Source organism: Budorcas taxicolor, chromosome 12 (assembly GCF_023091745.1).
Source record: "Budorcas taxicolor isolate Tak-1 chromosome 12, Takin1.1, whole genome shotgun sequence".
In the NCBI taxonomy this organism is placed as follows: domain Eukaryota; kingdom Metazoa; phylum Chordata; class Mammalia; order Artiodactyla; family Bovidae; genus Budorcas; species Budorcas taxicolor.
In genome coordinates, this window is record NC_068921.1 from 86,726,194 (window position 1) to 86,742,115 (window position 15,922).

Sequence of the window (15,922 nt, forward strand, 5' to 3'; positions counted from 1 at the left end):
TGGAGCAGAAACCCTACCTGGAAATGATCGCAAACAGCGCAGGCAGACTCTCCCTACAGCATGTGTGGGCTGCACTTCCCTGGCGGCTCAGACGGGAAAGAACCTGCCTGCAGTGCAGGAGGCCTGGGCTGGACTCCTGGGTCGGGGAGATTCCCTGGAGAAAGGAATGGCTACCCACTCGGGTACTCTTGCCTGGAGAATTTCGTGGACAGAGGAGCCTGGCGGGCTACAGTCCATGGGGTCACAAAGAGTCAGACACGACTGAGGGACTAACATTTTCACTTCCACTAAACACAAAGGCCACAGCTGAGAACGCTGCAGGCCTGCAGGGCAGCCGAGACACAGAATGGAAACCACTCATCCACCACGCGTTACCCCAATACAGTGCTCACAGATCAGATGAGGCAAGCAAATCAAAACAGTAAAACTCAAGAAGAGAGAATGTGATTAGATGGCAGAGACTGTCTCCTTCTTTGGCATCAGTTCTCAAGGCCAGGCCGACCACTCTGCACGGGCTTCCAAACCAGCGGGAACGCAGCGCACTCGCGCCTGAGGTCCTGTTTCTGTCACTGTTTCACCAAGTACGACTCTGACCTCATGTCACTCCTTGATTTTCAGTGTCACTACTTACTGGTCAAGAAAGTGCCTGAGTGTCAAGAACAACCCCCTTCCCACACTACGAGATCCAGGCACATTCACAGAAGTCCAGGGTCCCCCTTCAGGGAGGATGAGGCTCTCATCCTTGCTGGAAGCCGCGCCGACCCTGAGGAGCAGGGGCGCTGTGAGGGCAGCACCCCAGGAAACACGGAGCGACTGCCCCAGCCCAGCGTCTGTGCCTCCCCCAGGCCGCGCTCTCCCGCTCAGGGGACTGGTGGGACTGGGGAGGCTGGTGGCCGGACACCGGCAGCAGGCCGTCCCCAGCACGCCCCATCCCCACACCCCAGTCTGGGCATGCCCAGGGCGGAGGTTACGCTCTGCGACTCAGGAGACTGGCTCAGAGTGGATCCAGCTCCACTTGGTTCTTCGGGGTCCTTGCTCTTGGAACCCGGCTCCATCAGCCTGGAGAGGCCACTGAGCGGCAGGTCAGAGCCCGGGGCTGACACGCCTTCAGGGTGGGTCGCACAGCCCTGAGGAGCCCTCCAGACGGGCTGCATGGGGAAGCCGAGGACACGCTGCACACTTCGGGGCAAACCAGGATGCTCGGCCTGGCTGCTAGAGGGGCGGACGTGGGGGCACAGGCGGCAGGCCTCAGGGACAGGGGTCCGTGTCCCACGGGGGCCCGTCTCCATACAAGGGCCACAGCCCCCTCCATACTCGGCATCTTTGCAAAGATGAGCCACTCTGGTCCACGACGCTTTCTTCTTTAGTATAAACAGAGGAAACGTGTGTAATCTGAAAAAAAAATAGCTACAGTACCTGGAAATGTTAAATCAAATTCAGCTTGTAGAAAGAAACATTAAGTTAACCAAACATTTTGATCACACAAAGTGTACAAATTTAACATAAAATTAGATGTATCCTGGATAATACAATAAAAAATATGCCATCTGTATAAATTTAAACACCTTTTTTTAACAGAAACAGTTACAAAGACGCTTTCACAAACAGTCCTCTTGAGAAGTAAACAGCAGCTGCCTGGGAGATGGGGTGGCCTTCGGGGGGTGTCGCCAGCAGCCTGGCCAGCGGAGGCCGCAGCACTGAGGGTGAGTCCCAGGCCTTTGTGACGGGGACGCTCATCAGCCGAGATGCCGGCGACGTCATTCCTGGGATGAGACCTGAGAGGCTCCGCTGCAGAGCACGTGCTCCGGGCGGGAGGAGGACCAGGATCAGCCTGCCCTCGTCCTCAGGCTGGGCTGTCAGCACACCGTGGACAGCGGGGGAAAAGGGTTCTGCTTGCTGACAACCAGCTTCTGGTGCTGGTGTGAGATGTAGCCTTTGATGTGACCCTGGGGGATGGGAGAGATGGGGGCTCATGACTCTGAAGGTCAAGGCTGTTAGGGTGAATGAACTGGAGCCAGGGGACAGCACCCCCCACCCCCACCGCCCCAGCTATCGTGTAGACAGCTCGCTGAGAGGAAAACGAGCCTGTGTAGACAAACACACACACACACACACACACACACACACCCCTGGGGGAGAGCACCCCCCACCCCCACCGCCCCAGCTATCGTGCAGTCAGCTCGCTGAGAGGAAAACGAGCCTGTGTACACACACACACACACACACACACACACGGAACATGTGTGTGCGCGCACACACACACACACACACACCGCCAGCCCCACCACAGCCTCTGGGGACACGGCGGGTACCAGATGCCCCAGCCTGGCCGGAGCCCACACACCATGTAGATAAGGTTGGCCAGGATGCACTGGACCTCGGCGATGTCCACGCCCTCCACCTGCATGAACTTCAAGGCCACCAGGAATGCGTCCAGGGACAGCTGGTGGGTCTTGAGCAGCAAGTACCTGGAAGAGGCACAGCTCAGGCTGTTGCTGGCGGGACACGACAACCGAGCAGGCAGGAGAACCTCTGCTCAGGAGGAACACAGCACCTCCCGCCCTGCAGGAGCCTCGGAAAACAAAGCTTCTGGGTGTAACTGACTTTTCCATTTAAATAGCCACCAGTACAAGCACACCTGACTGAGTATTTCCTTGAATCTCGGGCGCTTCCATGCTCATGTTTCAACACCCCTCAAGTGGGGACGCACCTGACGGGACGGTCAGGGATCTGATGACCTGCGGACCTCGCTAACCTGGACGAGCTCCTCACAGCCGCAGGTCTGACCGAGATCCTGCTGGGACCAGGCCTCGGCCAAAAGCCCACTTCCGAGTTCCACAAAGAAAAGGACAACTTCCTGACGCACAGCAGTGGCCGGAGGGTCAGCGAGCCACAAGCGATGGAGACAGGCACCAGTGCCACGCTCTGACCGCCGTGCAGGTGCGTGCTCAGGGCTGGTGACAGAACTCCTGCCAAAGCCCACTCTTCACACAGCCCGAGCTTCTGCCCCCGCTCCCTTACCCAGGCCTGCCCGCTCCCTCACCCGCTCCCTCACCTGGGCCTGCGGGCTCCCTCACCGGGCCTGCACGCTCCCTCACCCCGGTGCGCCCTCGCCTGGGCCCTGGGCAACCCCTCCCTCATCTGGGCCCTGTGCCCTCCCCCTGGACAGCACCAGCACCAAGCCTGGGGCTGCAGATCAGCTTCATTCCACGGAACCAGGAAGGAAGGCTGTGCTCACACTTTCTTAAAGAGGTTCCGGTACGTGATGATCTTCAGCTTCTCGAGGATGAGGAAGATGCCGCAGCGGATGAAGAAGGTCTCATGCGCGGCCAGGGCCTCGTTCAGGAGGAGGAGATTGCCTTCACTGGGCCACAGAGACGTGCAGACGCAGGCAGGACACCACCCAGGAAAAGAGACAGGACTCCATTAGTTCCCTCACAACACAGGCCTCTGCACAGACTTTATATTCTAAGCAGTCCCCAGGGGAAGAGAAAACTACCTCACAGCTCGGGTCACCTCCGCAAACTGCATGAGATGGTACTTCTTCAGAAGCTCGATGGTCGGCATGTGGCCCTGAGGCAGAGTAATTTTTCAGAGTAAGAACCTTCTCGTTTTTAACAGAACTGTCTTTGATAAAACCCTTACCAAGTTTTAAAAACTTTTAACCTGTGTTTCTCAGACATTCTTCCTAAGTAACTGAACAAAAAATGCTTCCTAGTCAACTGGAAACAAACGCTGGTCCAGAAATCAGAAAACCTGGCACCAAGGAACACTAGGAACACTAGGCTACGACTCAGGGATTCAGACCCAGCTTCCAGAACAATGAGCTGAAAACCCAAGACTGGCTGTTCCACAAAGTCGGGTGAGCCGTGGAGAGCGGCGTGGCACTCTCTCCCCACCACACGCTGTCCAGGGCTGGGCAAGTTTTAACTGTGTGTGTGTGTGTGCCGCTGTGACAATTTTTAAGAAACTTCAATGGGAGGAACAGGAGCTCTATCACTGTGATAAAGTTTTAGTCAATTAACTTGCTAGTACATGCCTTTTTTTTTTTTACAAATACCAAAAACGACTTTCAGTGAGCAAGTGGGACACCCAGACAGGCTGGAATGATCTTTCCTCTCTTGGTTAATCCAGCTCTATTATCCTAGATGTTCAGGAGTAACAGACGTAACATGCACTATTTTACCTGTCTTAAACGTATGTTAAACCTTTGAGTGAAGTAATCTTAGGAAAAAGGAAACAAAACCAGACAAGCCTTTCTAGAAGGATCTGGAAATGTCAGTCACGGAGACAGTGGTTCGCGTCACACCCAACGCTTGTTCCTCCATCCCGGGGGTGCTCTCACATGTGGCTCAGACCGAGACCCACCGCACACGGGCTGCGCTGTGAAACGGCGACACACCCCTTGCAGGGGACAGGCCCCCAGAGAGCTTGACGGACCACTTACCAGGAGCATCTTCACAGGAAGCAGGTAAATGAGGACCATTCTCTTGTTCTTCTGGCTGGAACGATGGCAGTGCTCAAAAGCAAAGGACAGGTACTCCTCAGCTGCAGAGTTGGCCACAGACGTGGTCAGCACAGTCCCCACCCTGTGCCTGGCGATACACCCACCCTTACGCAGGGGCCCAAAGGTTTCAGGGGCGACAATGTGTCCCATCAACATTAACAGATCATTTTCCACAGGGTCAGCTGTTCAAAAATATCCAACAGAGCACTCAGTGAAGACTCAGAGGAGCAGTGACGCTTTCTGGGACTTCAACCGAGCGCACAGCTGGCCTGAACGGGGCAGGCCTGCTCTGCATGGGTGCCCAGCACACGGGTGTTCTCAATGGCGAGCGCACAGCTGGCCTGAACGGGGCAGGCCTGCTCTGCACGGGTGCCCAGCACATGGGTGTTCTCAATGGCGAGCGCACAGCTGGCCTGAACGGGGCAGGCCTGCTCTGCACGGGTGCCCAGCACACGGGTGTTCTCAATGGCGAGCGCACAGCTGGCCTGAACGGGGCAGGCCTGCTCTGCACGGGTGCCCAGCACACGGGTGTTCTCAATGGCGAGCGCACAGCTGGCCTGAACGGGGCAGGCCTGCTCTGCACGGGTGCCTAGCACACGGGTGTTCTCAATGGTGAACACTGCGATATTGCTCCGTCCGTGGCTGCTGATCATGAACGCAGAGTAACCAAGGACACGGGACTGACCATGAGTCAGCTGCGGATTAGCCCTCTCGTTGTTCAGCTATCCCAATGCTTCATATTTTAGGGGAAAGAAAAAGGTAGGGTGACCGATCAAGGAAAGTCCTCTTTCAAAAGCTGTACGTATTAAAGGCAAGCTCTGGGAGTAGGTGATGGACAGGGAAGCCTGGCATGCTGCATTTCATGGGGTCGCAAAGTTGGACACGACTGAGCAACTGAACTGATGTATTGAAAACTCGGTGAAAGGAAATGAAAAGTTGGTCTGTACAACCCCGATGAATAAGAAAACAGAGCTCTCATTATGAAAGAGCTGTTCTGTCATCAGAGCCTCTGTGGCTGTTGACACGCGAGTGAAAAGGCTCTTCCGTCTCACACTGCGCCTGAAGTCATTTGGCTTCACGTGTGAGTAACTGTCAAGGAAGTGAGTTTAAAAAGTCTGGTCTGAGAATAAGAGAAGAATCATAAAGGACCACCACATACTGGCCACTCCAAACTTTCAGAAAAAGAAAATAAACGGCCTCCCGATCCTGAAAAAGCGAAGGACACAAGCCACATAACATGGTTTCGTGAAACGGCAGCTCGGATGTAGCACTGACCCGCTGCCCCCAGCCACAGGTGCCGAGCTTGACGCCAGCACAAGGGCACGTCCCTCGAGGCTGGAGCCGAGCCACGAGCTGCCCGGTCCCCACGTCCTGTGCCGACAGGACCTGCTGAGGCCACGGGGAAGCACTGAGCATGGCCCACACGTGGGACAGACGTGCGTGGGTCCCTCCCCCAGGAAAGGGCACAGCGGTGACCGGCTCAGGGACCTGGTGCCGAGCAAGAAACACAAATGGGATTTTCCCTTATAGAACCGACTCGGTGTCGGAGCAACGCTGCCTGGACGCAGTGGACACCACTTCTGCCTCCGCACCGGAAGGCAGAAGGTGCTCTGGACCCCCGGCTGCCTGGCGGCAGTGACGCACCTTGCTTGAAGTCGCTGTCGAACATGGCCTTGCGCCCCACGTAGTACCTGTAGGTCACCCTCTGGGCCGTGCTGTAATCATCCTTCAGGTTTGAGCTGTCGATGGCTCTGATGAGCGGTTTACACAGATGCAGCTTGTTGATCTAGAGCAAGCAGGAATCTACTCCAGAAGCTCTTCCAGATAAACAGGTAGGATAGCCACTAACCCCTGGCCACTAAGGACACGCCTCCTGAGATGGGTTCACATGATCCGAACTGAGGGCTCACTAAGGACACAGCACACTGCCGCTCCGTCCAGACCAGGCCACAGGGCAACGCCCACATGCAGGGGCGCTGACCGGACACGCTCCCCACCTGACCACACCGTCATACCCGGACCTGCGTAGGTGCCAGCACTTGGCTGCCTGGAGCCTCAGAGGGTGGAGGTGAGCACAGACGGCGCGCGAGGAGCACTCACAGCAGTCCCTGCACCCGGAGGCCCTCAACCAACACCAGCCTCCAGGACTGTGTGCGGCCCGTGGGGACTGATTCTCAAGCCAGGCCTGGCAGGCCGGCTGACAAGGGACAGAAACGCTCTCTGGGAAGACAGGCAGAATTCAAGCAGAGTTTACCTTAAAATAAATCTTGAATAACTGATTCACCAGAAACAGCATTCCCCACTTCTTGGAATCCTCTATACCAGCGCGACTGCAGGGAAAGTAACATTTTAAAGGTCACACAGGAAACAAGAATTTATGTACAAATCACAAAGCCAACTTCCAAGACAAATTCGCATCCTGAGATAAAACCCCACAGTTCAAGTCAAACTCATGAAAGAATGTAACGCTGCAAAAGAAGGCGTCTCCTCTGACAGGTGGACCTGGAGGGCTGGCCCCAGGAGTTCTGACACTGGCAGAGGAAACCTGCTCGGCCTGCAGCGATGCTGTGTGCGAGCGGACTGTTATCAAGCGTCTGTGACACGTGGTGAAAGCACCTGATCTTGTCATCACAACATCATGAACCACTGAGACACAACATGTGAATTTCAGAAAGCGTGAGACCCAGCGCGCCAGCCACGGGGGCCCAGAGGCATGGTGCCCGATGTGTGCTGAGCATGAGATGATTCTTTTCTCTTATCCCTTACCAGGCAACGGATCATTCAAAGCAGAAACGACCGTGGCGTGGGGTTACAGCCGCGCCTGCCCGCCCCAGACTCACGTGTCGCTGGCGCAGACGCGGAAGCAGCCCATCAGCAGCTCGGCCGCTTTCTCCAGCATGTCCCCCACCTTGCTCTTCCCCTTCTTCACCAGCTGCTGGTCTGCCTGACAGGAAGCAAAAGCCTTCACTTTTCATCTCCTCTTGATTCTTTAATTAGAAAGAAAATCACCACACAGCCAGAAGCAAAACTGGACAACCCAGGGGCAGCCCCCAGGCTCCGAAGAGACCCTCTAGGCTGCGCTGCAGCGCCTCCCAAATTGCGGTGTCTACTGCTTGTTCCAATTTCCAACAGGCCAAACGGCTCTTCAACCAGTTCAGACTGGTGCGTTGGTCGCCGAGTTCTTAAGCCTGAGTTGCCCAAGCCACGTGCTGCTAAGAAGCCTTTTCTCACTTGGCACAGATGCCCTGACGACAGACGACACGGGGGGGGGGTGCACAGAGACGGCAGGAGACAGTGTGGGCACCCCCCGCGGCCCCGCCGCAGCTCGGCCGCTGTGCAGTCGACACGCAGGCCTGCGGCCCCCCCTCCACCCACCGGAGGGGGGCCCAAGGAACAGAGCAGGTGAGGGTCTCTTCAGCGTCGGTGACGATGCAGCGGACGTGCTGGTGAGTCTCGGTCCTTGAATACACACGCAGTGTTGGTGTTCCCTGGGGTGAAGCAGGAAGCGCGCACACAGCAAGTCTGTCTTTTAAGGTAGAGCACCAGGGCCACTGTTAGGCCTGCAAGCTGGATGGGGACCAGACAGCTACGGAGCCTGGCCGGCCAGCGTGGACCGCCAGCCAGCATGAGTCTCCGGAAAGCGAAGGAAACAGGCCTGTCCCCCCGGAAACACTGACAGTCCTTGCCAATGACACCATCTGCACTTTGAAGAACAACTTAGAATTTTGGAAAACTTGTACTGACCACCAAGAGCCTGGCAGCTTTTCGTGACTTCAGAGTGTCTCTGAGGAGGTCACTGGAGAGGCTGACAAGTGGAGTTTTCCCAACTTTCATTTTTTACATAATGAAATACGTCAGCTTCCGGAATGTCTGAGCAGCTCAGTGATTGAAATGTTTCCGGGTGATCAGCGCTGGACGCCACAAAATCGGGCAGGGCTGGAAGATCCATCCACACTGCCGGCCTCAGAGGCCACACCATGACCAACAGTGAAAACCACGCCTGGACCCGGAAAAGGTGCCGCTCAGACAAGGACGTCAGCCATCACCTGCAAAGGCTATCAGAACAGGCCTCTCGCTTCCACCCACGTGTGTGTGAAGCAGTCTGGCACACACGCAACCAGAACGATGCCCTGCAGACGGACCGCAGAAGCAGATGCGAGAAGCCGAGTGGCTCCCCCGTTTAGGAAGTCAGTGATGCTACCGTGCAGAAGGCTTATTGCTCGAGGGGTGTGAGTTTACTGAAGACTGATGTGAACTACACAAGCAAAAGCTCTGGGCTCCCTTGACGGCTTCTGTGTGAGCCACTTGAGTTCCACAGCTTCCATTCGGGGCTGTTTAAGTCTCCGTCTCTCTCTGGAGACGTCTGCTTCAGCACCTGCACTTGCTCCAGGGGTCTCACCACAAGACGGCTGGCGTAGACGCCCCTCTGCGACCCGGCCCGCTGTTCCTGGATCCAGGACGCCCAGGAGACAAGAAGGACACACAGGGCTCGCTGCTCGCCCCTCTAGCCTCTCAGAGCCTCACCGGCCTTCAAGTGCCCAGCAGCGGGGAGAGAAAACACGTGCCGACACCCACTTGTCCAGAACCGGAAGTTGGCGACAGCCTCTGAGGCGGTAAAGGGATGTGAGGGCCCGAGAGTTAAGAGCCGCTGCTCCCTGACCGCAGAGGCTGCCAGGAAACGGACGCGTCCAGTCCAGGCCTCTGCCTCCTCACAGCAGAGCGGCCCTTGGCTCCCCCGAGTCCACCAAGGTGGCACCGGGCGCGTCTTCACGGCAGGCGAGGGCAGTGCCTCAGCAGCGAGCCGAGCCACCCTGCTTCTGCTGCCCTCTGTACCAGGTGTGTCCCGACCCCACGCATCCCTCAAAACTTGTGGGAAGAGTGACATGAAATTAAGCAACGGGCACAGCAAGTTTGGGTTTAAGCGACAGTGAGAGAAACGGAACTCACATTATTGGCAAATATTCGAAGGTCCAGAGCCACTGCGTACATCACAGGCAGAGCCCTATGGGCAAAAAGAAGTGTGTGTGAGGCTCTGAGGTCACAGGCTCCCTCCCCAGAGCTGGGGACAGCCAGGGGCCCCAGCTGCAACGGAGGTCCCCACCCCCATGGTGCCTGGTCCTCCCCTCCCCTTCCTTCCAGGAGCCGTGGACCCTCCTGGGCTGTGCCTCTGGCTGCACGAGCTCCGCACCCGCTGACCCAGCCTCCCCAGAGGCCAGGGGCTCAGCCCTGACTGCCCCCCACCCCCGCTGGGCCGGGAATTCTCCTCGCCCCCCCACCACCCATGCATGAAAACAAGACGTGCGGTTCAGAATGATCTCCTAACGGGGCCCAAGGTATGGAGCAGACAGATGTCGTCAAAAGACTTCTAAAACCTAGCTGGCAGTCTCAGTTTCACGAGTAGGACAGATCTTCAGTCAAATCTTTCGTAAAAGGTATCTGAAAGCCTTCAGCTACTTTAGCATAAACAAAATGTCAGCATTTACCAAGGCGGTTAACGAGTCATACGAGAGTCTCAGATAAGCCAAACATCCCGCGCCTGCCACCCCAAACGCACTGTAGCTGATGTGCACCTGTGGCCCAAGTTCAAAGCCAACAGGCGGAAGGGGAAGCGGCTCAGTCGTGCCCGGCTCTTTGCAACCCCAGGGACTTCTCCAGGCCAGAACGCTGGCATGGGTAGCCGCTCCCTCCTTCAAGGGATCTTCCCAACTGAGGGTTCAAACCCAGGTCTCCCACACTGCAGGTCGATTCTTTCCCAGCTGAGCCACCAGGGAAGCCCAAGTAAGATCAAAACTGACAAAGGAGAAAAAGCAGCGGTGACTAAATACCTGGGGGCATGGAGCGGCTGACATGACGCTTCATACTTACAGGAAAACACTGGAAATTATCTGGCTGACCTGCCATTTAAGCTTACACTGACTTAAAATTCCAGTATCTGTGTTGATACCATCCTATGTCAACACACAGTATCAAATACCAACACAGAAAACACAACACATAGTTATTTAGAGTAAATCTTTTAAAAACGAATGCTTTTGATGAAGAAAAAGCCATTTGCTCGTTTCCAGCTCTTTCTATTCGTACTTACCAGTTTTCTTCTTTGTGGGCCTGAAATGCTCGCAGGAATGACGTACCATGTTAAGGAAGGTTTCACATAAAAAGTCAGGCGACGCTACAAGTCAGAGGCTGGCGAGCGACACGTTCTGAGCTGGAAGGGCTCTAGCACCCGGCTCAGGAGGCGCTGTACCACAGCCGCAGGGGGCAGCCCCGCAGTGCTGAGAGCCAGGGCCGCCTGACCGAGGCCTCGGCGGGGTCCACTCCTCCCGGGGGCCCGCCTGGATCTGGGAGCGCTTCCATTTCCACAAGGGGACTAACCCACCCCTTAACTACACGCAACTGCTTTAAAGGCAACAGAACACTGTTCTTCACAACAGAATTAAATAAAACTCTTAATCATAACCAACGTTCTTCCCTACTACGCAGGTGACGAGACACCAGGACGAAAGCTCAGACTAAATTTATGTACCCAAGTGGAGCAGCTAAATGAATTTCTCCTCCAAAAGGTTTTGATTCTCCCTGGTCTGACGTCCCGAGCTCTCAGCCCCCGGGGAACCCGCCGCCTCTGTCACACGCTGGACAGACGCGCCCACGGCAAAGATATTGCACGATGACAGTCTGGCACTTGTACGCCTCAACGAAGTCATGGTTCCCCACCGCATACGTGCACCTGCAGGGGGGCAGCGGGGACTGAGGATGAGGGCACAGCGCGAAGACCCGCACAAACACCCTGCTCTCCCTGGCCCAGAGCGAAGCCGGAGGTCCTGCCAGCAGATCGCAGAGCGGCTCACAGGAGGCCACTGGGTGTGAAAGGAAATCCTTCACGTCCCAGAAGGAGAGGCTGAGCTGCAGAGGCTCCGCTGTTAACACGCCAGTGGCCCTTCCTGGGCGTCAGTGGGCGAGGACGCTGCACCCAGATGCCCGCTGGCAGCGTCAGCATCTGTCAGTCCCTCCCCAAGCCTGAGCCTCATCACACGGCACAGATCTAGGAAGACCCTTCAGGAACACAGTGGCACTCCAACCCGTCCAGAGATCTCAGGGGGGCCAGGCCTGATCCGCCCCTGCAGTCCTCTGCCGGAGACACTGGCGGGCCGTGTCGGCAGGAGGGCAGTCCAGCCCACAGGCTTTGGGACCCGCAGCTTGGCCTGAATTGAGGCTTCAGAGGTGAAAATAGCAGACATGACATGTAAATAAAAAGCAAAATTTCATTTACTCTGCTCCGATCCAGTTTCTTTTCCAGTTCAAGGCAAAGAGGTTAAAAACCGGGCGTTTCCATGAAAAACCCAAGTCGATAGTGGGCTGCACACCCTTCTGAATAAAAGACCACCACACAGCCAGTGGGATGAGCATCAAATGCTTCTTCGAGCATCACACAGAAGACACACAGATGAATGATCCCCGTTTCACTAACTTTTAAAGCACATAGTCCCTGAGATGGAAAAGTTAATTAAATTTTAAAGTCTTTTAAGCTTCACAAGATTTTCACAGGTTTTACCAAAGTGCAATTACAAACATACTTTTCTACTTTTTCAAAAGAAAATTTTCAATGCTTCAGGTTGGTATAAAACCCCCCTAATCAAGCCAGCAACCTCCAGACTGGCTTTTTTTCCGACCTCACCCACGGCTTACCTTAAGTGAGCTGCAAACATTTCGTCATAAGGGGGCTCCAAGACTTGTTGACACTTCTCTTCTGGAGAGGCCATCTGCGTGCCAATAAGAAAAACGGTAAAAAGAAAATTAACTGGGACAGAAAGAATGCAATGCGAAGGAAGAGATTCAGACAAACCTTTGTTTCAAGAGGATTTACACTTTACAGGTGCAGAAGCTCTTCACACTTTAGCAATTCAAAAAGCAGTTCATTACCTCCACACGCCTATCCAGCCCGACCTGCACACAGGAGATGAACGTGGTCTGCCCTGTCTACCACAGGTCAGGAAGCACTCTAGGCATGCTCACAGATGTCTTTGTGTATTTATTAAGCACCTACTACATGCCTAACAAAGGTAGGTAGGTCATGTGAGGTCGAAGGAGCTAGAGACAATGCCTGGGGGGAGGGGAGGTGGGGGGTCGTCACCCCCTGCTGCCAGACGGCCCATTCAGGAGTGCTGGGAGATGGCAGACACTCACCTGTCGCCTGCCCTCTCCTCTCAGTGGCCAGATTTTCAATACCGTGTAACAGGACGGCTTAAACAAGAAAGGGACTCGGGGATGCTACACTGGCACCGTAACTATACTTGTGTATCCAAGTCAAGAAAAGTGAAAGGGGCGACGACAACACGGGAAAGGTCGCCGCTCCACAATCTCTGACGCAATGACGGGTGGACAAAGGCTGCCAGTAAAGGGACCGCTGATGGAAGGTTAGGAGAAGTTTTGTAATGAAGGGGTCAGCCTCAGGTCACATATGAGCCAGCAGATGTGTTCCAGGGGCTACCTGCCAGCAAGCTGAACCTGAGACCCACCAAGACTCCAGGCACTCTCTTTCAAAAGAAAAGTTTAGCTCCCGGACAGAACATACTCCAATGCGTAATGGCAGTCGACGAGGAAGTAGGCATTACTTCAACAAGGTTTCAACAGTGCTTTCCACAGAAGCTTCTACTTGGATACCATCTATCATCTGAATCAGGGATGCTTACATTTGAGAGCAGGGGCTGGCAGACATTCGCATAAAGAGCCAGCCAGGAAATGCTGCAGGCTCTGCGGGCCCAGGTCTGCCTCCAAAGCCACAGGCGGTGGGCGTAAAACCTCCCCGGCAGCACCACCGCACAGCTGTGGGCTTCAGGGACAGACAGGCCTGCCCAAGCCTCAGCCCACCGCCTGTCCGCTGATCACCCCACCACCCTGCTGCGCGTCTCTGAGCCCGGGAGAGTCCTGCGGCAATTACAGGCAGGAAGAAGCACAAACGTCCGCACGGGTTCTGAGGCACAGTGCTCCGTTAGTGTTCAATAAACGAACTGAAATTAGGCAAATCGTGAAGGAACCTGGCGATTTTCAAACAAGAGCGGCAGCAGCGTTCTCCCCACTCACACCCTAAACTTAGGGAGGTGGCGACCCAGCGGCCCTCTCAGACACGCGTGTGTGTGGCCCCCACACCCACCTGAAGCCGCGGGTTGGCAACATGAGGATGCTTGAAAGACACCAGCTCTGCAAGGGACGCCCCATCTCTGGTGTCAATTGCTTCACAGACCTGAAGCATTTGGAGAGAAAAGGGCTGTTACGTGGAAAGTGAAACCCTTAACCCCAAAAGAACCAAGACAACACGCTGCAGCGCTTTCCCTGCTTTGAGAGGGTGGAGGCGTAACCAGTACCCTCCACAGTGAGCAGACAATCACTGCGCTTCAAAATGAGATCAGGCAAACAGGTGACGCACTGTTAAAACAATGAAAAAGTGGAATCGCCCAGTGGTTCATTATCTGCTTATTAAAGAGGGTTAGTTATTCCCGCTTACGCACTCACACTAATAAACATTTGAAGATCCACTCCCACAGCTTACAAAAAAGGAAAACAAGCTTGAAAATCACATATGTCCAAAATGCCAGCATCCAAGAAACTAACCGGAGATCTCACGAGCTTACGAAGGTGAAATCAAACCCCAGACCCAAAAGCCGACGGAAGTTATCAGAGGCCACGGGAAATGCAAGACACACGGCCTGTCCACAGGTGGCCCTGGCCAAGGGGGCTGCAGGGCCGTGAGTTAAGCCCAAGCCGTCAGGGCCCCTGAGATCCAAGACGCAGCAGGTTCTGACGGAGACAGGAGGTGGGCGAAACCTGGGCTGACAGAGACAGTGAGCCTGGTGTCAGAGCACGGACTCTGGGGCCAGGATTCCTGGTGTGACTGTGTCACCTACTTGCACAGTGACCCTAGAGAGTCACTTAAGCTGCTCTGTGAAATGGGATTTGTAATGGCTCGACCTCCTAGGAAAACAGTGATGGTGGCAAGCTACCTCCCCTAACTCTGCAGCTAGGTGTGGGCAAGAAAATTCTGAGAAATATAACAATGTACAGAAAATACAACATTTATACACAAAAGATAAGATATAAAAAAGCATCAACTTCTAGAGAGATTCTATATCCACATTGGTTTTCCAATGTCTGTGTTCTTATTCAACTTTATATAAAAACTGATATTGAAAAATGTTAACTGCAAAGATAAGGCCAAAGTAGACATATCCTTAAAGAAAAAGTCTTAGGCATCAACCAGAAGACCGCAAACGAATGTATTACATTTGCAAGCTTTAAGTTAAAACAAAAGCATGTATTTGTATTTTCATGATTCTCGTTTGAACCCGTTTTCTCAATGAACCATTAACCATTAAGTTAACGGTTCCAATCTTGTTATACTATATTCAACTGCCAACTAGATATCTTTGCCTGGTTGTCAACAGACACCTCCAACACAACACGTCCAGAACAATTTATTTTTACTTCCAAATCGGTTCTGCTCATCTACTGTAAAGCTAGAAACCTGGGAATGAATCCTGATTCCTCCCGGTGCCGGAACCACACACCTTTACTCACTAAGTCCTGGCAGTCTTCCGATATTTTTTAAAGTCCATGCCCCCCTCCCCCCCCCCCCTCCCCTTTCCTTAATCCTATCACCAGGGTTCTAGCCCTGCGAATTAGCATAGCCCAGAGGAAAGACTGTGTTCGTCGTTCAGTCGTGTCCTAGTTTTGGCGACCCCATGGACTGTAGCCTGCCAGATCCCTCTGTCCATGAGATTCTCCAAGCAGAAATAACTGGAGTGGGCTTGCCATTCCCTTCTCCAGGGGATCTCCCCGAACCAGGGATCGAACCTGGGTCTCCTGCACCGCACGCGCATTCTTTACCGTCTGAGCTATCAGGGAAGCCCTGCTTCCAGCAAAGACTGTCGGCTTTGGATCCGTCGATGGCTGTGTTCGCGCTGTGCTCCTGCGTCTACAGGCTGTGTGGACACAGCCCTGAGAGACGCAAGCCCGCGGGGCGCGGCCCGCTCGCAGGCGGGCCCCGGCTCTCCCCGTCCCCAGCTCCCACCGCCCCTACCCCGAGGGCGCGGCCGGCCCCCGGGACCCACGTCGGGTCTGCCTGCCGCCCGGCGGCCGACGGCGCGGGCGCGGCCGGCGACAAGAGTCCCTCCGCGCGGTCACCCCCTCCGCCCGGCGCGCGCCGCACACCGGGAAGCCCCCCCCGCCCCACCTGCTGCAGGTACTGGTTGATGGTGATGTGCGCCATGGCCGCGCCCGCGCCGCCGCCGCGCGTCACTTCCGGGCCGCGGTCCGGCGCCGACCCCGCGCCCCCGGCCCCGCCCTCCGCGCGCGTTGGTTCCGGAGGCGGCGTGTGCGCCGCAGCGCGAGCCCCGGGCCGGCACGGCGGCGCGCGCGGGCTGA

General features: G+C 55.3%; 1 protein-coding gene across 1 annotated transcript; it reads right to left on the bottom strand.

Moving 5' to 3' along the window:
- Positions 1-1,713: 1,713 nt before the first annotated feature.
- PCID2 (PCI domain containing 2) lies at positions 1,714-15,789 on the bottom strand. Its single transcript, XM_052649892.1, has 14 exons — positions 15,732-15,789; positions 13,656-13,745; positions 12,191-12,264; positions 11,166-11,231; positions 10,593-10,634; positions 9,455-9,509; positions 7,348-7,451; positions 6,762-6,837; positions 6,152-6,293; positions 4,448-4,548; positions 3,500-3,573; positions 3,239-3,364; positions 2,345-2,468; positions 1,714-1,946 (listed from the first exon to the last, which is right to left on the bottom strand). The coding sequence occupies exons 1-14, from the start codon at positions 15,765-15,767 to the stop codon at positions 1,857-1,859; spliced, it is 1,200 nt and encodes a 399-aa protein (XP_052505852.1). The 5' UTR covers positions 15,768-15,789; the 3' UTR covers positions 1,714-1,856.
- Positions 15,790-15,922: the final 133 nt, after the last annotated feature.